This window comes from Pyxicephalus adspersus, chromosome 1, assembly GCF_032062135.1.
Source record: "Pyxicephalus adspersus chromosome 1, UCB_Pads_2.0, whole genome shotgun sequence".
Classification (NCBI taxonomy): domain Eukaryota; kingdom Metazoa; phylum Chordata; class Amphibia; order Anura; family Pyxicephalidae; genus Pyxicephalus; species Pyxicephalus adspersus.
The window spans coordinates 67625121-67648140 of record NC_092858.1 but is presented as its reverse complement, the minus strand read 5'-3'; the positions used below and the strand labels follow the sequence as shown (position 1 = coordinate 67648140).

General features: G+C 34.7%; 1 protein-coding gene across 1 annotated transcript in view; it reads left to right on the top strand.

Moving 5' to 3' along the window:
- GABRG3 (gamma-aminobutyric acid type A receptor subunit gamma3) overlaps window positions 1-23020 on the top strand; it is a 253015-nt gene that overhangs the window by 32442 nt on the left and 197553 nt on the right. The window contains exon 3 of the mRNA XM_072412880.1: window positions 19400-19467. Coding sequence (XP_072268981.1) covers window positions 19400-19467 — 68 coding nt within the window. The remainder of the gene's footprint in view (window positions 1-19399; window positions 19468-23020) is intronic.

Here is a 23020-nt window from a genome sequence, read left to right as displayed (position 1 = left end):
TTTGCTTTGCTTTACATATATGACACGTTCATTTTGAAACTTAGGATACAATTTATGAAGCTGCATTATGCTGAAATAGCCTGAAAATTGCCACACTGTCCCGTCAAATTTATAAAGCATGCAAGTCCGCATTCTGCAAGCTAGAGCCGTTTTGGGCATGCAAAGTGAGGCAGAACTGTTATTATGTGTTATAAATTCCCTGTGTGTTTTTACCTGTTAATGGTGCTGTACTTGCTTTAGGAAATATGCATAGATGGTCACAACTGTCCCTTTTATTGTACTGATCCAATCTCACAAGAAGTCTTTGAGTGTCATGTATATGTTTGCTTCCCTCCCCAAAAAACATCATCACCACATGCATGGACAGGAGATAGACCACTGTCCCTGACAGTTCATGCAACATCATTCTACATCTCTCTGCACAAGTTCTCTGAATTTATTCAAACTCTGTGCTGCAATGTTTATGTGTAAAACATTAAATGCCACTGCATAGAGAACAAATCACCAGTGCTTATAAGCAGGTTCTAAGTGTTTATTTAATTAAGCACCTATTTTATTTAATAAGATATCATTTTATGTGTTAAATGTTTCATCAATTCTCAAGGTTTTTGTTTTGTTCCATATTTTACAAAGTGTTTATTTATAATACTAGGTAGATAGTAATTATCTCAAAATTTTCCCTAAAAATTATGGTAGCTAGTTAAGTTTAAGTGACTTTGGTATAGTTTTGCTCAAACAAGCCTCTGTTCAGTTTGGACGAGGTTCAACCACACCAAGTTTTAGCTTAAACTGAACCAAAGTTTAGGTCAGTGTTTCTCAACCAGGGTTTGATGGAGGTTGCTAGGGTTTCCTTGAGAAATGAGCAATGTGTGACTCCCGCGTCAGTTTAAATGATATCAATGATCTTTTTGGCTATTTGTAAGAATGTCATTATTCCTATTGGCCAGCAATATAAGAGATATTCTTCCCACTGACCATCATGCAAATGTACTTGGAGCTGTGGATATAGTAATTACAGCAGGGGTTTCCTGAAGACCTGAAAGTTTTTTTCAAGGGGTTCCCCCAAGGTAAAAAGGTTGAGAAACCCTGGTTTAGCTGTTTTATTTTTTTGATATATTTTGTGACACTTTTGGGTTTATTAGGTATTCAATATCAATAAATACATATTTTCTACTGTAAATAAATATTTATTTTTATATATTGATAGATGTAACAATCCAATAAAAATAATTAAATATCATAACAGAAACTTAGCTGAAGAAATCAGCTATAATTCCTAGGAGTCCCACTCATTCTGATCTGATACCTTGGTAGTTGACTGACCGCTTACCGCCCATGGTAGTAAACGATAGTAATGGTGGCAGTGCACATTAAAGAGATAAAACAGCCAAAGTTTGCTTCTTACAGAATGTGGATGTTCAAAATTGGAGCAGCAATACATTCTGGATATATGTTCTAAAACCTTTGAAGCAGAGTATATTTAAAATGTATAATTAAAGTGTATTTATGTAATTTTACATGTATTTAATAAATAATTAAATGTAATTAACAGCTTTTTAAGAACATTTTGGTTTGCATTAATATAACATCACATGCCAAAGGCATCTGTGCTTGTTATTGCAAACTGAGTTATGCACAAAAATAAATAATATCCATGGGATTACCTTCCTATGTGTCTAGCTAATAGTCATTTTTACTGATTACTGCTACAAGGTATTGTTGTGGGTGGCATGGAACAACATGACAGCACTTCCCTAATTGGCCGTCATGCTGAAGAGTCACTTGGGGGACTTATGATAGTGTATTACTATCATTATAAGAACTAATAATTTCACAGTTCAAAAAAAATATTTGGAAAGGTGAAAGTTGTATGCTAGGTATTTAGATTCTTTATCAAGTAACAAGTGTTGTAGAACATGAGAACAAGTAGTTTTATTTCCTGAATGAGGCACATAGTTATATATGTTGAAGCCTCTTAAGCAAGTTATTATGAGGTATTTTACATTTCTAAAGTTTATATTATTGATACCTAGGCATATTGATTACTTTTGTAGGCATATGTTCCCTAAAGTGTGCCTAAATCTGTGGATTTGTTGTATTGCAAAGATTTCTCCATTAGGACGGCTTTTCATGACTTTTCATGCTGCTTAAGTAAAACGGGTCTTACTCATGCTAGTCCCACAGTTATACTGTTAAAAATGAGAAGCCAAACTAAAACATCTACAAAGCAGCTAAAGGGATACAATAATTCTAGGGACTAGGAAGTAACACTTAAACCTTTATCGGCTTTAAGCTACAGAAAAGAAGCATGACCTTTTGTTGTTTTCTGTTGTACATCTAACTTGAGATGATCTACCTTTTGAATACTCTACCCATCTCTGTTCCTATTGTTTCTGCAACAAGCCTTTAAAAGACATCCATCAACTGAATTGCAATTACTGCATTAGATACAATAAATTTAATATTGTGCCTGGGAACAAAATAATTTCATCTGGGTGATCTACATGCAATACACAAGGGACACTGTACCAGCATGGTCCCATGCTTAAACCTTGCATTACTCTAACTTAGGTGTCCATTCAATGCAACCAACTGTCTTGGGAGAGAAAATTGTGTGAATTAACAGAAAGGATCTGTTTATTGTTGATCATAGACACAGCATGAGTACATAGAGTATCAGCATGGGGTGTAAATCTGCAGCTTTCAAAGCTAGCAAGATAGTTTCTATAGCGAGAAAGAGATTTACACCTATTAAAAAAACATTTGTTCATTCTTATCTGGAATAAGCAGTTTTGGGTACATGTGTAGTATAGGGTGACCTAGAACAAAAAGTGTGGAGCGATAGATATTGAAATGATTATGACAATGAAAACCTATGTTTTTGTTTTTTGTTTTAATATGTAACTAAATTTATATACTCTTTAAATGATGTTTTATGATCACAAAAAACAAATACTTCATGTAGCATACAATGTATTTACTTTATTAGAAGAAACGTTGAAAGAAACAGTTGAAATTAATTTTGAAAAATACTTAGGGGGGAATTTATAAAGCATTATAGATTAGCCATAAAACATTACCTTGTTGGTGAATCAATTTCTTTCATTGAAACATTGAAGCCTTTAAGATTTTCCACCCGAGAATGGTTCAGTGATATTTAGACTCACTACTTTATAACTAGACACCATAGTGTGCTGTATGTGAGCATTTTTTTCTATAAGTCTGGTGACCTTGTTGGGTTGTTGAGTTGATCCAAAAGTTTTGATTTCGGATTAAAATACCTGGAACATTACACTGCATCCACTAAAAGTGTGCTGGATTGGTTTTGTCTATAAAATAATTTAATTATACCCTGTTTCCCTGATGATAAGACGCTGTCTTATTTTTTTTGAAGGCCAAAATATGCTCTAGGGCTTATTTTCAGGGGGATGCCTTATTTACCCATGAAGAAGACTACAGTACACAGTTATTGTTCATGTGGCCAGGTAGAATAAAGCACAAAAAAACACTAGACTAGCCTAGAGAAGTGAGATTGTATTAATATGTTATTAAAATGGATCTATAGTGCAGAAAAAAATTCCTAATGAGCAAAGGTTAAAAAACAAAAACAAAAACTTATATAAATACCCTTTTATACAGTCCAGTGACATCCTGGAATCTTCTAAAGTTTTTTCCTAACTCTACTCAAAGTTCTAATATCCTGTTCACTTTTAATCTGCAGTACACAGATCTTCCCACAGTAGGGAGTTACACAGCAAAAAGTGTTCCAGCCACTGACAACCATCAACCAATGGTAATGCTTCGCACTGTGTACTTTAACTGTTAATCTTTGTTCTTTGGATCACGTTAAAGGATTCCCAGAGAACTATAGACCTTTAGATTAGCTAACAAAAGAAACTCCTATCTATCCCTTCTGAATAAAACTACTGCCTGAGAAATTTGATAAAGGACAAGTATTTCTTTGATTTATGGGTTGTGGTCAAGGATAACCCAAAGCACATGGAGTCCACTTGCTCAATTATTGTCACATGAAATAATCTTTCATGATCATTTCCAGTGACAAAAGACTGAAAGATCAACAAACAAGTGCAGTACACACACTACCACCCTGTTCTATAGAGAGGGGTGGGGAGAACGAGTGAGTGGCAGTGCTCTCCTTCCTTCACTTTTATTAAGGTCATTCATCATCTGTCATTCGTGAATCTGTCAGGACGGATCCATGTACGATGTCGGATGACCTTTCTACACAAAAAGTGTAGATTTTTGTCTGGGAAGAGCCCGACAGCTGATATCGGATGAGAGTCATCTGATGTGTGTACATAGCTTTAAACTGCACCTGTTAGATAAACACAAGACTACTATGTAATATAAATATTCAGTATTGACCTTTTTCGCCTATATTTAGCAATTTTGTGTGTTTTTTTTTTCTTTTTAATACTGACCATAATGGATACAAAATACCTTTAGAACTATATGTACTGTATATGCAACGTAAGCATTGAGTTGCAAAGTCTCTAAGTTAGAGGTGTATGATATCAACAAAGCTGTCAAAGCTCATAATATTTATTCACAACATAAAAAGATAAATTAATTACTGTGCTTTCTAGGGAATCAGTAGTGCTGTTAAGCACGCATGCAATGTCGTGCTATATAGGTATTATTAAATGAGTATCATTGATGTTTTTTGCTTTTTTATGTGTAGTCATATAAAACATCAAATAAAGCATATATATGGTTTCCCTAGCAACTGAAATTATTTGTTTTGTTTTCTTTCATAAATTCAAAGCACTTGATGTCTTTTGCCCCGAGAAACCATTTTTAAATGAGGCATAAATTGTGCAGAAAACCACAGGGAATTGCTGCTGTAGCTGTAAATGTAGTTGCTGAGGTTTGCAGGTTTCCAGCTTCCAAGTCATTGACACGGAGCTATTCTTTGGACGAATGTAAAAGAATGTAATTATTTATGGCAATACATTGTAACCCAGCTATAATGTTCAGCTGCTACATACATTTTATTTTATCAGTGGGATGTTTTTAATACTTTAAAGTAAGTTTACAAGCGGTAAAAATCATGTGCACTTAAAAAAAATATACTAAAACACACCTATGGTATTGTGCGCCAAAATATATGCCACAATGTAGCAAAGTGTATTGTTGGTGGTGTTGAGGAAGAGCCTTTATATGAAAATGGTTGGCCTACTAATTTAAATGTTCTTTGGTTGACTTTAGTCCTAATACTTTCTGGATCATTGATCCACAAAAAAAAAAAAAAAAAACTGTCCAGCAAAGGCACAGGAATATCAGCCCTTTTCAGATGTTAATAAATAAACTGTGTGAGTCACTTAAAAATGAAAAAATAAAGGTCCCCTAGCTATGATACACACCTCAACACTGTCTCGTTTCCTACATGCTTTTTATTTCAGGGCTGCTGCCTTTGTCACACTCAACATTTAGATTATCTAGGTGACTTGGTTCCATCCTCCAACCTCTATATCACTGCTGTGTTCTCCAGTGACTTAGGGTTGGAGAGATGGAACTGAACCATTCAGGGAGTATAATAGCTCTTTTATTTTAAAATTTTGAAGTGACTGTCAGAGTCATTTTAGAGCTGGGCTCAACATGAAGTCCAACTGGTTAGTTATGTGTGCTACGTTTTCCTTCCCAAATCCAATCTTTGCTGTACAGAAATTGCGAGAGGCTTTTAACAAGTCAGGTACCTACACTGTCTGCATTTAAAATGTGCTATTAATAATGTGTTTCACACATAATAGCTTTAAAGCCTGTTTTTGTTTTTCACATACGCCTTCTTGCTATCAAGGAAGAATGAGTGGCTGGATTGTACTATTGTGGTTCTCAGGCTCCCCCAAGACCCAACCCAAGAGCACATAGAACACTTCCAGGATGGCCAGGAGCACATTGTGGAACATTTTAATTTCCTAATCCTAGGTAGAATAGCCCTCTTTATTTGTCCTGCTGACCATTGTCATTAGGAAAAAAATCATTCCTAAATAATAAAACAAAAATAATTCATAATTATAAAAAATTTAAAATGTAATCATAGTCATCAGAACAAGAAGAAAGATTAGGTATCCCAAACTGGACACTAAGAAGTGTATTTCCCTTATTTTGTAATCATTTCTTTTCACTTACTGGTGTGCCTTCATCTCATGTGTGGGGTGATAATTTAATGTAAATACTTAAATATAAAACCAATCCAAATATAAACTGAGATATATACTTTTACCTGAGAGTACAGAAAAACTGCTTTGACTCAAGTATAAACCTAAGGCACAAAATTCAGGCGTTACTGCTATGATTTAAAACATCAATAGAAATGCAAATAAAATTAAATTTAAATACATACATGGTGTGTTATTTTTAAAATATTTAAATGTGAAAGAAATTAAAATCAAATAGCCTTCAGTCGTATATTGTTTTTCTCCTTTGTACTGGTTAAAATATTTTGTGCTTTTGGTAGTGGGTTGGTTATGATGGTTACCTAACTGATCTTGCTAAGTCCTCATGTAAAGTGTGTAACAAACTTTCTAATACCAGTACTTGTCACCAACGGCTCTCATGTGTCAAACCCCAGACCCCATTCTCAAGACCATGAAAAAAATGAATATGTAAAAAATCATTGGTTAAACAAACAAGTGCTTTTTAACAGTTGCATTTCCTTTTATTTGACTTTTTAAAATGGCAATGTAATACATAAAGGCTACATGAACAATAGGACATTTTAGTAAGTAAATAATTGTAAATGTGAATGTTAATGTCCACCCAAAAAGTGGGACAACTGGGAAGGAAAGAGGGACTTTTATCTGAAAGAGGCACAGTCCCTCTAAGTGTAGTACAATTGGGAAGGTATGCTCTTGACTGTCTGTGGAAAAGGGTGAACAAGCACAGGTGATAAAAATATAAGGCATGATAAAGCCTGAATGTCACCAGCAACTAAACACAGTGGAACTTTTTCACACATATAAAAACTTTTTGATAACTGCAACAAGTGAATCATCCAAGCCTTGGCCTGTTGAATTCACGGAATGCCTATACAATAACAGAAATAGAAGTAAACTATCATGAGTTATAGATACCATTTCGCGTCAATTTGCAGCTCCCTTTACTTCACTTTACTAAGGCATGAAATACAGAATCACATGATAAATAACTTTAAAGGTTAAGTGCACTAAAAAGTCCCCAGCATGCAAAAAGCAAAGCCTTCCTGGTGGCTAAAAGGCCGTTCCCACTGTCTATATTCTGGTCTCCTCTGGTGCTCCCAGCATGGGTCCCTGCATAAAGTATAATGATCAGCTGCACCAAGTCAGATGTCATTTTCTAACCAGCCCTATCATCAATCCTGTGTATGCAGTACTGTACAGGTAGCTGACGCAACAAAAATTTCACTGCATCATTATGTTTCGATTTGGCTTGTTGCAGATAGGGGTTTTACATTTAAATTTTAATGTGCTTTTATCCTTTAACATCCCCTAACATGTTTAAAAGTAATTTCCAGGTGCCTCAGCCTTAAGCTTTACTCTAAATCATCATGGGAGCTTGCAAATCACACATTCCAAAGAAAAGGTGAAAAGAAATATGCAAGCATGTGAAGATGGTTTAACTTTTAACTTTCCATTGAGAAAGAGAGATTCACTCTAAAGAGTACCCCAGGCTAGTGCTCATTTAGAGATAAATAAACCCATGTGCCTTCACCTGTAAATCCTGAAGAGTGGTTTATAAGGTTCATCATGCATGCAAATATGGGTAATGGGCAATAAATGCATTCATTATGTCATTGTGACAAGTATAAAATTGATTGGGGTAAATATAGAAGTTGATCTAGTTTTACTAAATGCGTATTGCTAGATTAAAGGAGTTTGGAGAAAATAAATATCTGTGATATGGATGGATGTACCTTACTTGAGTTTCATGGGGCATTCATTTTTTAAATGTTTGTCCAGACTCCTGCTTATGTCATGTAAATTTAGGCATAATGGATTTTTGTGTAACATATCCCCAGTGATCTCATGGCCCAATATGTAGTGCCAGATCTGGGTGCATGTAACTTAACACTAAGTCACATGCCAATAATGTCATACCAGATAAAACTTCCAGCATGTCCACCCACTTTAACATCCACATCTGCACATTAATAGGTTTTGTAACAAATGTCACTGGAGAGCAGAAAGTTACATTTCTTACCAGCATGTTGTGTTGTTTCCGGACTTACATTGTCTTACACTTTGACATTTAAACAGTTATTCCAGACCAAAGGCTAAATCTGATTTAGTCTGCTGTTTTTTTAAAGTTTCACCCATAGAGTTCATCATAAGTATTCACTATATCAACTGCACAATATTGTTTACTAAAATACATTGCTCTATAACATTTTTTTTTGTACATAACATTGTATATGTTTTTTTGCTAGCGTATGCTTAAAATCCCTTTCTTTCTTTTTGACAGCTACAATTTGCTAACACGGAAGGTTAAATTAGTATCTTTTATTGTTGAAAACTTTTTGCCTTTATAACAAATCAATTTTGAATTCAAATGGTCACCCTATCATTAAACACATTTGGGTAAAATAAGAAAACACCATGTCCCTGTATAATTATTTGAATGTTGATTCAGAAATGTAATAGACAAATCATAAATAAGAGAAAAAATCCATCAGGAACAAAGAAAAGCATAAAAGCTTTTTTGGCTTTGTCATATCTATGAATAACACCCAAATGGAGATACTCACCTTTTTTTCTAATTCTGTCTGTTGTGGTTTTACTTCCGTTTTCATTTGCTTTAGTAACCAGTACACAATAAATCCCACCAAGGAAAAATCATTGCTCCACTGTTTATCTTGAATGACATTCTATCACCCACCCAGACCAGCCATGATATACCAAGGTGCCAAGGTTAGGCCTCTTTCGGTCTTGCACTCCCAGCAGCCACTCTTCAATACTGTGCAATTTAACCCTATGATTGTTGTGTCAACTGCAGTTCAGCAACAACCGCACTCTTTGTATTATGCAGTTGAGTGCAATTCAGTTCAGTTTAGGTTGCAGTTTGCTGCAGTTTAATGTTTTCAGGAAGTTGAGAAATGAAAATGAATTACGTCATTTGTTTTTTAGTCCTCTAAAAGCAACTGTAACCACTTTGAACTGCTTTTCAGCTGCAGCTCACTCTACTGATGGTAGTTGCATTCAAGTCAATAGAAGCGACTGGCTGCTTAAGGGTGGCCAGAAGCAACATGCTGCATTCAACAACCACAGCTGCAATCTACTGCAATATTACTGCAACCACCCTCCAAACACATGCACAAACTGCTTTTTAACCACTCCCATTCAGTTGATTTGGAGTGGTTGGGAATGAGATTTGAGCTGAAGTCAACAGCAGGTCTGAAATTAACCTTTTTTTGAATAATTCTTTAAAGCGGACCTATCACCAAAATTTACTTTATAAAAGGGTAGGTAGATAACCCTTTTATACTGTATAGGGTAAAATTTGATTGTCCCTCCCCCCAACTATTTTTTTATGTGGCAGCACCTCCCCGTCTTTCTTTAGAGACTTAATTTGGAGTGCAGAGCCTGAGGGGATACATAGGTCAAATATCCCAGGAGGCTTCAGGCTACTTCTTCTGCACATGCCCAATCTCGTGCATGCCAGGAAGGGGCTCCCACACATGCACAGTTTTTTTAGTTACAGCTGGGTACATCATCGGAAGATGATGATGTCAGACTCGGGTGGCATAGCCAAAAGAAAGAGGAAGAAGATGGTGGTGCCCAGCTCTTCCTTGGCGCTGGGATGAAGGAAGATTCCAGGGTGGCATGGGACCGAATCGAGGCCAGGTATGGAGGAATCGAAGGCTCTGAGGAAGTAAGGGTGAATGGTATTTTTTTTTTTTTGTGAAATATAATTTTAAACAAATAAAATACCATACAAAAGACAAGATACAAAAACAACACAATGAAACCAGGCAAAGGTACATGAACAATTCTTGTAATAATGACGTACAGAAACATAAACAGTAAAAGAATAATCATAATGGGCAGGGACTCATATGGTACCCCTGACCCCTACACATGCATGGGCAGTGAGCCACCAGTGTCATACCACTCATGTGCCAAAAATATCAGAGAAGTAGTACAGAGCCAATATAGGAATACCATTGGTACCCATATAAAAATCAACATGTGACAAACAAACAAGCCCAGGGAACAGGAGTAGGGGAAGAGAAGGAGGGGGAGGGAGGTGTGGGTGGGGGGAGAAGATAAAATAAAATGACAAGTTTATGTCTCAAGATACAATGCACATGTAACCCATAAGCCCGAAGGCAAATAAATCTCCAATTAAATGAGGTAAGTACGAAATTGAGTATTTTTTATTTTTAATAAAGTTCCTCTTTAATGACTGTTTAAAATTCCTATGACACTTCTTCACAAATTGAATTAAAAAGTAAAGTAAAAATAAAACACACATGGAACCCCTCAGTATCTCCTACAGGCACGAAAGCTTGCAGGATAGTAGAGAGGGGGGCAGGAGTTTGCCCCCCCCCCCCCGTTGCCCTTACTGATGACCAGACAAGAAGAATGGCAAGGAGCATGTAGCCCCTTTCTTCTGGCCATACCAAGCCCCTGCCTTTCCCCAACAGTGGGGAGGGCCCATCTTCACAACCTGTCCCACAATTACTTTGTAGGGTTAGCCCTCTTGGATGCCCTCCTAAATTATTGGGTTAACAAATACCCTCCACCCTAAGAAAATAGTACAAGAGAAGGGTATATTTTATCTCCTACCCATTTATAGAAAAGGTTAATATAGAGACCTACACTAACACTGTGTAAAGATATTTTATTTACAATACACAACACACAAAAAATACTGATTTTTACCAAAAACAACTTTTTTTATATCCTTTGATCTAAATCCATCATCATTGTGTGCATTATTGGAAAGCCATAAAAATCACAACGATAACCAACTGCTATACTCAACCCACAGACTGGTGCCACTACAATGATAAGTCCACTTATAATACAGCGCTGGCCCAGTTCTCTACATTTATAGAATTTATCAATAACTCATACATTGAATGAATGAGTCATTGACAAGTCACCAACAACTCATCTGTTAACTGAAATCAGCAAGGGCTGCTTTAATAAAAAAAAAAAAAAACAGTAAGAATGCGCACATCACCACAGTTCATCCTAAACAGTAAACAATAAACCTTTACAAATTATTCAAATATGACACTACAAAAGTCTACAGCTGAGTTGTGCTCTGCAGGCTGTTCAAATAAATATTTTTTGTTTCAAGATTTAAAATCTGTCCTAGCATAAAGTAGTGCATTTAATTTCTTACTACTTTTACTATTAATTTTACTTAATATTGCTGCTACTGTTACTGTGACTTCTACAGTGCTTGGTTTTGGGTTTTGTTTGTTTGAAAATAAAAAAGGAAGTTTTAGTTTTTCTTACTGAAAATATATTTTGCTTGTCTTTTTGCCTTCGGAATGTTATGCCAAACAATGTAGCTTGTCATATCAGTATGCAGCTGACAGTCTGTAATGAAACAGCTGTTGCTATATATTGTTGTGTATATTTAATCTTGGTGCAGCAGCAGTAATGAAGTGATTAATATTCAGAAAAGGTACGGAGTGACTATTAAACTGTTTCTATTTTGGTCAACGTCGAGATTATAATTTCAGGGCTATCCTGGTGAAAACTTGACTAATTGGTCACTGGAGATCCTATTTTATCATATAGAGTTGGCCCTGTTCACAGAGACAATGACTTGGTTGCGTTAGTTTATAATAATAAGTATGCTATAATAATAAGTATGCTCCAGTGCCCATAAATAAGCCTGACTTTTTTTTTAATCTGAACAAATAAAGATATTTATAAGTTGTATTACCATACCTATTGGTAGTATTATCGTAAAAGATAAGCAAACCTTTTTAAACCTAGAATTGACCCAAACTACGGGAACTAACGGATGTTGAATATCTTTTGGCCAGCAATGTTTAATGACCATGGAAAACTTTGTATAATAGTTTGGAGTATGATAGACAGATGATGTCCCTTCTGTGATAAAATACCCTTACCTGCCTGATGGAAGTTTTTTAAATACATTCACCAGTCCCCATTTTTGTCGCGGGCAACATGACCTTCTTTTTTCTTTTTTCTCCTTCTTCCGGGTTTCAATCTTCTTGATTGGCCAGAACAGGATGACATAACTCTCACACAGGTTCACAGCAGTTTACTATGTACCGATAGCAACAAAGGAAGACATAATGTGCAGCATTTTTTGACAGAAGCAGACAGCGATACATTTTTTACTTTTCCAATAATATTTTTTAATTTTTTTGAAATTGGAGCTTTAGTTCCCCTTTAGGACAGCTGTTAGATGGAAGAGAAGTTTTCGAATATTAGTGCGTGTTCCTCTATAGTAGAGATTTGTTTTTTAATGTTTTTTTATAACCTGGACATTTATTTTTGACTCTTTGACTTTAATAACAGACAGGATATGGCAATAAAATGATGACAAAAATGTAAACACTTTTTTATCTTTAGCTGCTGATGTCAAAAGTATCAATGCCTTATGCATTGATACTAACCTGTATGCCTGCCAACATTTTTATGCTTTAAGTTAAAGCTTTAAAGGAAGTTTAAAGGTCAAAATGTTGATTTATAAACTTTCCTTTTGAGTTAAAGCACTTTGACCACCCACATGTACAGTGGCCACCTGTGAAGGATTGTTGGCATTCATTTTTAATTACAATGTATGCTCAAGTACAAGCCAAGAATTTTTTTCTGTATTAAGAAATAGTCACATATTGATATCTAATCTTGTTTTTATTTTTCTTTGGAAAAATTTTTCTTTTTAGTCCTAATTTTCTTTTTGAAAAGGAAATTAGGACTAAAACTAAAGTGATTTAATTGCAGGTAAAGAAAAAAAATTACCCTTGAATTTACTCATAAAAACAAAAGATATTAACAAAAAGAATTGTTTTAGCCACAAAAAATGTTCCTCAAGCACCCTCTGATACAGGGTAGAATTCATGGTGGAATTGATGATGGTGAGCTAGCCAGGTCCTGCTGCAGCAAAGCCTCCCCAAACCATGACACTTCCACCTCCATGTTCACAGTTGGTATGAGGTTCTTTTCCTGGAATGCTGTATTTGGTTTACGCCAAACATGGCGTAAACCAAATACAGAATTCTGAACTCTGTTCTGGTGTCCAAATAAATTTTACAGTCATCTGTCCAAATAACATTATTCCATAATTCCTGGTATCTGTCTCTCTTTGGCAAACTTCAGACTGGCCTTGATGTTTCTCTTAGAGAGCAAAGGTTTCCTCCCAGCACACTTTCCATGTAATTTATTGTTGTGCAGTCTCTTTCTGATTTGTAGAGGCATGCACTTTCACATCAACAATAGAAAAAGCCTGCTGTAGCTCCTGTGATGACATTTTAGAGTTTTTGGAGACCTCTTTTAGCCTTCTGCGGTCTGCTTTTGGAGTAAACTTGCTTCAACAGCCAGAACTGGGCATGTTGGCAGCTGTTTTGGAAGTCTTCCACTTGTAGACTATTTTCCAGACAGTGGAATGGCTGATTTCAAATTCTTTTGAGTTCTTTTGAAATCCCTTACCAGATTTATAAACTGCTACAATCTTGTTTCTGAAGGCCTCAGACAGCTCTTTTGACCTCATCATGGTGTTCGCTCCCACCTCAACAGTCAGGAGCAAACTAAATGTTTTGAAGGAGGTTTAAATATAGCAAACCTCCTTCAAAAGGTTAACAATGTTCTAAACATGTTTATCTAATGTGATACATGTGTATCACATTAGATAAACATGGGTTAGAACAGTGTGTGATATGGGCCATTTTAGGTGGGAATACATTTAGGGGTTTTTACAGAAAATTTTGAAAAGTCCTTTCTTTAGTTTTAACTGTTTAGTTATATTACTTGAAATTTCCAGTATTGTTCAAATTGAGATTAAATAACCACATGCCCAAGAACGTTACAAAAACACAAAGGCTTTTATAGGGTGTCCTAATTTTTTCACATGACTGTCTAAATATATATATAACATTTATTTCAAACATTAAGGCACACTTATTCATAAATTTTTCAAGTGTTTACACTAAATAGAAGACATAAATATGTAAATCAAGTAGTAAACTGAATATGTCCAGTATGTTTTTCCTGTCTGCAGAGAATGTAACACTGGTCAGGCTGCTTTATTTTGTTTTAAGCAAAAAACATGTAAATTTACCATTTGTAAGTACAGTTTTTCATGTTCTTATTAGTAGTTGGTTTATCTGCACAATTTACAGTCCTTTGCATACAATTTTCAATTTGTAATACATAGCCATAAGTCAGTCTTAAGGTTTGCTTATTTACCCTTTTAATGTGTTATGATGTTTATGATGAATGCACAGAATGTTATCTATTAGTCTTTTTCCCTATGTCTATCCTTTTTTGTGTATAGTGTTATTTTATATGCAAAGGTACACTGTGGCTCCTTACTGCTGTTATCTTTACCTAGAGGGTAGATCTGTTTACAACTCAGTTACACCAATACATACTTTCCCTGATAAAAATGTAATAAACAAAATGACATGCTACTCAGAATCTTATTGCTTTTTATAATCTTGCTAAAAATGTTTGTTCAAATCTTCAAGTTATGGTTCAAACTTGTTTTTTTTTCACTGTTCATTTATAAAACTGTTCTATTTTTACTAAAGTAAAAAATGACTAAAAGGCAAGAGATAAAAATAAAGAAATGAGTTTTAGATGGTGTGAGTGTTATAAAACACAGGCTGTGAAGGGATATATGACACAGTTGTTCACTATTACAGGATTAGATGGGAACACAGTAGGCAATGCATAAAACTATTGATGCTAAAATATAATGTCCATTCACGAATAAATAGCTGGCACTGAGTTTCTTAAGGACTGAGGAGTAATATTCCCTGTATTAGTTTTTGGCACAAATTGCAACAATGTTAAATACAAAAGTGCACGCTAGAAATATTATAGTTCGTGTTGTGTGACTGAGAGATAATCTGTTAAATAAAACCTCATACAGTGTAATGTACAACATGTGGCATTCAATTTAAGCTTTTCCTGCAAACCAAATTAACAAAGGCAGACAAAAGCTAAAGTCTGGTTGCCAGATTTGCTATGCAATTTGAAAATCACCGTGGAGGAAACGAATTGGGCACTTACAGTTATTTTAAATACCATTGACAAGGTATTTTTAAGTGGCATAGTTATGTTACGCTATGACTGTAGAACCAAATACAAATCTTTATCCTATATTTAAAGTAAAAATATGCATAAAACTTTTTTTATTTTAAATTGTTTGAGTTTACAACACTCACAGTGAAACGTTATTTCCTTTGTATGAAAGGAAATCTTAGCAGCCTGAAAGCCCTCTATTATAAAATCTAGCTTGTGTTGCTAAATTGAAAACCTTTGAAACCAAAATTTAGAGTCTTTTTTGTGATCTTTAACAAAAAGTAACTCCAGAATACCATTAGCTAAAGAGGTCAGGTATGGGCTGTTCACACTTTGATCAGTATCAGTGAGTGGTTCCTTCACCGCAATACTGCATCGGTTCTTAAAAAATCAGCCTTTGCATATTTTTGAAATGTATTTTGATATAAATAATTTTTTATATTTTGAAGCCTTACAGCTATTATACTGATTACAAATGTGCAAATAGTCCATAATCTTGGCTCAGGTGAACCTTAACACTTTAAAAACATAACCTTTCCACTATCAAAATGTTGGTCAGTTTTTCTTAGGAGTCCATACTTGCTCATTATAAATTTCACAAGTTTCCTTTGATTTCCCAATGCCAGGAGCTCTACAAATCATGTTACATCCCTTGCTACATCTCCTTTACAACAAAATCCCTCAAACCTCTCAATTTTTATTACAAAAGTTACAGGCTTGCTAGTTTCTTTCCTGCTTTTCAAAACTTTTGATTCTGCACCAAGGCTGCCTATCAAGTCAATGGAGCAAAAAAGATGTTCAAGAATAAGGGATGGTGGACCAGCTGTCAATTCATGCTGGAAAAGTCAAATTTCAACTCAGATTTGGTAGATCACAGCTCCCTAGTGTATGGAGGGACTTGATGATCTTGTGGAAAAATATGGCATATATAGGCACTTTTTCTATTAATGGGCAATAAACCTGCAATAAACCTGTTCAAGTTTAAAGCTAAAAAAAATCCTACTCTCATGTTTTTGATTATGAAAGGGAAAAGCTGCTTTGATGGGGCGACATGCATTACTCCCACATGAGGTTTGTGTTGCCACACAAAATAAGAAGCAATAATACAAATTGAAGCCTAGGATGAGACGCATTTTTCCCATGACAACTTCTACAGGTGTAAAATTCTCTTCATAGGGAAGATTTCTTAATGTTTCATATTGTCCTGAGGGACAGAAAGTGTATATTTTCCCAGCCAGGTTGAAGAGAGCAGTAAAAACCTTACAATTGTTCTAACTCCACAGCACATTTACTAAAACTACTTTAACTGATTAAAGAAGTACATCAGTCTCAACAGGAAATGTACATGATACCCATAGTGACTAATTACATTTCAATTGCTATAAATAAATATATATAAAAAAAAAAAAATATATATATATATATATATATATATATATATCATAAAAAAATAAGTTATTACACATGTACAATTGTTAAAGTTTTTGCACATGTAGCAAATGTAGGTAAAATATTTTAAACCTGAAGATTAGCAGTGAAAGGGTTAGTAAAATACAAAAAAAATTAAATAACTCACAACTTTTTTTAAATAGGCATTCTTAGAATTGTAAAGGCTTTGTGAAATAAATTTTTAAGTCCTTTTATGTGTTCATCCTTGAATTACTAAAATGTTAAGTAAGGTAAAGTGCCAAAAAATTTGTACAAAAACTCATTCGCAAGGCAAAAGAATATACGACAATGTATATATTTTCCCACACATTGGCAGTCAAACAAATATAGAACTGTTATTTTTTTTTAGAAACTGTTGCGTTTATAGTAAAAAAATTTAACTTAGTTAATTGTTAGGAGGCACTCTTTGGACTGACAGTCCCTGGTGGTCACCACCGCAGGAGGGCGCGCTTGGCCTATTCCCTCTGGCAGCTGCGCTCGCAGTAGCATAGGAGTTTTAGGATTAGTGCTCTGCGGGTTGCAGCAACCTTGTCTCCCTCTTGATGTCTTCTTCCTCTTGGCATCCCCTGCACTGAGGCTGCACAGATTAGTGGAATTTGGAGCTGTGCTACAGCTGATTAGCAGAATGGTTCCTGTGTAATGTTAGCTGGGCTAATCTGTGCTTAAGAAATGTGTGTGCTTCCCGTTGCTGACTTTTGCCTGTTCCCTGACATTTTGTTGAACTCAGCCTGGACTGACCTCTGTCTGTGACCCCAACTCTGCCTGTGCCTACCCCCTTGTACCTTGCTTGATGGACTGATTACATGGTTTGACCTTAGCTTGTATTTTGGATTACTTGATATTCTTGTACTGTTTATCTGTGGGCTCCTCATCTGTTGCCAGCCCACGCGCAGAAACCAAGTCCTGGGGGCAACAGAGTGTTGGGGGACCCAACCAGTCTCCCGAGGCTGAGCGGGGGCTTACTAAGGGTGAAAACTGTGGTGTTAGATTGGGGGACTGGTTTCTGGTGAGAACTGGTGCTGACCAGGGCCTTACAATAATATTCTGAAAAACATTTAGATGTATTGCTATATATTTTGTAAATAAATGATTTATTTTCTTCTAAAAACATCAATATCTCTATGAATAAGTATACCAGGGGTAAATATGTATACCATATACGTGTTAATGATTTATTTTTAAATAAAACCCTTTGGAATATTGTTTATATAATCCTATGAGTAATAATTTAGGTAATCATTACGGATTTAGGAAATTGATGAAGAAAATCCAGGAATTAGAGGGATTTGTGACTCAATAACTTTAACAATTAGGCTTGTATGAATAGTTTACAGTTAGTTAGAAACCTATACGAAGCAAAGAGGAGCGACAATGTCTATACTCTGCAATGTTAACCACTGTATCTGCCATATTCCACCCACCTTCTAAGGGGATACATAGATGAATAGCAAGTAAGAAAATGGCGTATTAGTCTCTAACAGTGACTGAAGAGCGTGCTGATGCAGTTTATTGTTACTCCAGCATTCTTATGGGATAATGCATGTTTAGAAACGGTCGAATGTAAAATGTCGTACAGCACTATATTGTTTTTTCTCCATGAAGTATAAAAATGTATCTAAACCAGTGTTTCTTAACCAAGGTTCCATGGAACCCTGGGGTTCCTCCAGCAGTTGCCAGGGATTCCGTGAACTGTAAGCTTTAAATAAACTAATCATAGAAGGGGTTCCCTAAGACCTGAAAGGTATTTTTAGAAGTCCCTCCATGTTAAAAAGGTGGAGGCTGATCTAAATTAAAAAACAAACAATATTCTGCAAATAACCCGTCTGTATATGTGGTTGCTACAATGTTTTTAGATCTACATTAACCACTCTTTTGTTTCTTTTTACTGGTTTAGTCTCACCGCTATTACATTTCCAAGGATTTTTTTTATCATTTTAAACAACTGTAAAGTAGTGTTGCTCTTGAATATATGGCTGATTCTTCTTGGTATAGGGGGATAAAACATGTTTTTATTTAATTTTTCCATAATTTTAACTTTAAAAAAAGTATTGTAGCAAGAGAAATACAGGGGAGAACAATGGGGAATGATTGAAAATGGCAGCTGGTTGCTATGACTTACCTAATTTCTGAGTCAATAGGCCTGATTTTTTAAGCAACTGCAAGGCTGGAGAGGATACGTTTTCATCAGTGAATCTGGGTGATCCAGAAAATCCTCTCCAGCCTTGGAGAGCTTTATTTAATCAGGGCCAATGTCCCAAAACAGAATTCAAATCATAAAAAGTCCTACTTTACTTAGTCAGAGCTTTACTTACAGGTCGTCTTCACAACCCCACTATATAACCTGCACTATAGAACACCTGATTCCTTGTGTTGTTTCTTCCTCCTTCTGCCTGCTGTAATGTAGACTGTAAAAGGATATCTAAAAACAAATTTATGAATGTACACATCTGCACTAGCTGAGTCTTTCTATCTGTCTGGAATTCAGCTTTAGGTGGATATTGTATAAATTGTAAATGTATTTACAACTGGTTTGTGATTTTAAACAAAGTTTTATTCAAAGGTAGAAATCCTCTATAGTGCATACATATTCTGGAAAGAAATGTATCATCTTTTATCTATTTCTTGTATCTTTCTTACTGTGATCATTAGTGTTGCCATAGGAATGCCTGTGTGTGCACTTAGCTTACATATCTAATTTTTGCTATTTTTCTTCACAGCTAAGCCCACCGTTATTGATGTGGACATTTATGTTAACAGCATTGGACCAGTGTCTTCAATAAATATGGTAAGACTGTTTTACATTCTGCTTAACATTTAATATTAGTAATGATAGTATACTATTCAAAACTTGCAACATAAACCCCTGGAACTACTGTTAAACTATAGACATGTAGGGGATGATTTACTGAAATACATCAATCATCCAATCAAAAGCAGACAAAACTCCCCTGGTACATAGGTGTTAGAAACAAACATATTTAGTGAGAAAATAAAAATCTTTAATGGTAAGGAAAATTTACCTCACCCAGGGCTTGCTATTGGCTTTTTCAAGGCCACGCATGTGAAGTAAAACCCCACAGACTTCTGTAGGTCTGGCACTGATTTGTCATCTGGCTCTATGATCCTGGAGGAGAACTCTGTGGGCTCAGATCTTTAAGAGAAAGTATTCAACTTTAAGTTAAGAAAGGTGGGGTGAAAAGGGCGGTGGAAAAGTTTTTTATACTTTAGGCAAACTCCAAGGTCCTTAATTTTACACTATTCAATGTATTGCATTTTTTCAGTTTCTCAAATTTTAATTGCTTTTGCCGTTTGTTGTGTCGATGCTTCGAAAATGTGAATCCTTTGTGGAAACCTTAGTAAAGCACATAAATCATTAACTGCTGAGAAGAAATATGCATAAAAGAATAATGTGAGAAACCAAAGCAATCAGATATAATGTCTAAATTTGACCTTATTATTAATTAATTAAGACTCTCTGATTTTCCTGTTGAAAAAAAAAGCCGAAGGAAAGACTAAGTGATATAGATCACTGTGGGTCATAGCACCACTTTTCCTTCTTCCTTTTTAATACATTGTGTGAAACTGAGTATGAGATTTTAATTAGGTTTTCTATTTCATCCTTTAATACATACAGATAGTAGACAAAAACTTATATGAAAATGGTTTATTCATCTCTTACAAATAAACCAATCTGATCATAAGTTAAATGTCTAATGACTGTCTCTATAGCCAGATAACAATCACATTCAATCTGACCAATTACAGTATACAAGCACTGCTGCAGCTTAGGTATTACATGGTCACTTCAAAGTAAATCAAACCTTTCACAACATTGAAAGAAACAGCATTGCAATCACCCGCTGGTTTATGTGCTGTTTTTTTATTCATGTACAATAGTAACTTGTTGCCTAAGTGTATTCTGTGGCAATACAGTCCAACCTTATGGCTTAACATATTGCCATGTTACCACAACAGAGTCTTTTGATAATTTTGTTAATTTACTATTTCAGAATCAATTTCTAGAACAGTATTGAATTGTATTCATGTGGTTTCCTACTTATTATTCCAATCTTAGTATTGTTTTCCTATGTATATGCCATTCAAACCCCATTGTAGTGAAATATGCTTTATGTTACGTATTATGTTTTATTATGTTTATATACTCAAAAAAATGTATGATGATAAACATTTATAATTCACAATACACATAGATATCAAATTTAAAGTGGATCAAACCATAAACATCAGAAATAGATATAGATAGATACATTCTGTAAATTCTAATTATGCCCCTACAGGATATATAAGTAGCACACTTTTAATGTACCTGCTAAAAAGGAACTATTAGGTCAAAATGACAGTGTCTCCTGATAATCACACAACAAGATATATGTGCTGTGCTGCCTTGCAGCCTCTCTAATGTAGGGGTACAGATTGGGTATGCCCAAATTTCAGACTGGCTGCTCAGGCACAAGAAATATCACATGTGAAAGATTGCATGTCTCTTATATGCCCTAGTATATCCCCCAAGACAAGAAGGTACACTCTAAAACAATATGCATACCTTCAATGTTTACCTAAATGTTGTTGGAGAGTTTACCCACGTGGCTTATACATGGTTTCATGAAGAAGGTTACATATTCCCTTATACCTAGAGACCCTGAATTTAAATATGTTTCCTTATGCTACACTAAATTTTAGGTTACTATTACATGACCTTTTTGTCTTTATACGACAAGTCTTCTAACTTTAGTATTCAAATTACCCTAAATGACCAGTCTCATATTTGTAAATGTATTGATTGGTTAAAGTCTCTCTACTTTAAAAAAATATATGTAATCCATTTGCCAACCCCTAAAGGTAAGTAAAATGTAAAGAGAGTAAAGAGAGAGGGTTTTTTTTGGCAATTGAAAGAAGCAGTATCATGTATGTATTTATTTATTACATCAAGACAGGTTATATAAACACATTTTGGTATATTTGACAAATGTTACTTCATGTAGTCATTTTTCCCCTAGTTGAGGAATGGTCAGTCCAAAGAACATGTTTAGGAAGTAATCTATGTTTGTGACACATTTTACTATTCAGCTATATGAAGGAAAATAGAGACACAGGTAACAATGAAATAAAATCAATGTCATAAAATTGTGTCACGTAATTACATTTCTTGTATTATATGTTTAAGAGAGGAGTGCATAACTTAAAATGAAGAAATATGTGTGACTTACATGTGTGGGTATTTTAGCGAGACCTGACTGTTTTTTAGGATATAGTTTCAAAGGTAATCCTAAATGAAAATGATTAAAAGGGGTCTATATATTTGAGGGTAAAATGAAGAAAACACTGATATTGAGTAATTATTTTAAAAGTAATATAAAGTGGACTATAAAACAGTCACTAATGTCATAAAGTTCTGTTGTAAACATGTAGACATTATCTAGTAAAACATAGAGGTAAAGTAATTTATTGGATTGAAATGGTAAACTTACTTAAAAGATCCACATTAAGCAATATGAAAAATACATTCTTCAAATATATTTTTACATATTACTTAATATGGATTTTGAATTATTTCAATGTTTCTCCTGCTGCTGGGTATGCCAGGATCATACATTGAGTGTACGTTACAAAAGAGGATTGTAAACAGGCAGGTACGTTTGTTCCATTGCAGAAGGGATCATCTTAAATGCAAGGCTAGTATAAAGAAACACTGTTTATTTGTAACATTTGCATTGATCGTTGTCAAATGCCGCATACTTTAGCAAGAAGCAACTTGTATTTTCTCTAGAAATGCATTTTAATATATTATTTTGTTTTATATAGGAAACAAACATGTTACATCTTGATTAAACTTCAGTCAATACAAAATTGGTTGCTAAGATTCATTTTTTGTGTCCAATTAATACTTAGCCATAATTTGTGTCTGAAAAAAGTAAACCACTTTGCTTCATTAAAATGGGCAATTGCTTTAAACAACGACTGTATTTTTTTTTTTAATTAATTTTAATCAAACTTATTTCAGTTTAAGTAAACAATAGGATTTAAGCAAATGAAAAAGTGATTTATGTTTTATAAGTTTGATTAATAATATTGTGGCAGCTCAAGCAGCTTCATTATGCTTGATCAGTTTAACCATATATACTCTGTAGGAGCTATGAGTAATTTATCCAAAACAGTATAATGCATGCCTATTACATTTTCATATGTACAAAAAACAACTTGTAGAATACAAGATAAACCAAATCCTCTAATTTTTATGGAAACTTGAAACCAATATACACTGCATAGAAGTTCTTTTCCAGCAATAATGTATAAGCAGAGTCTGTCTTTAGTTTACC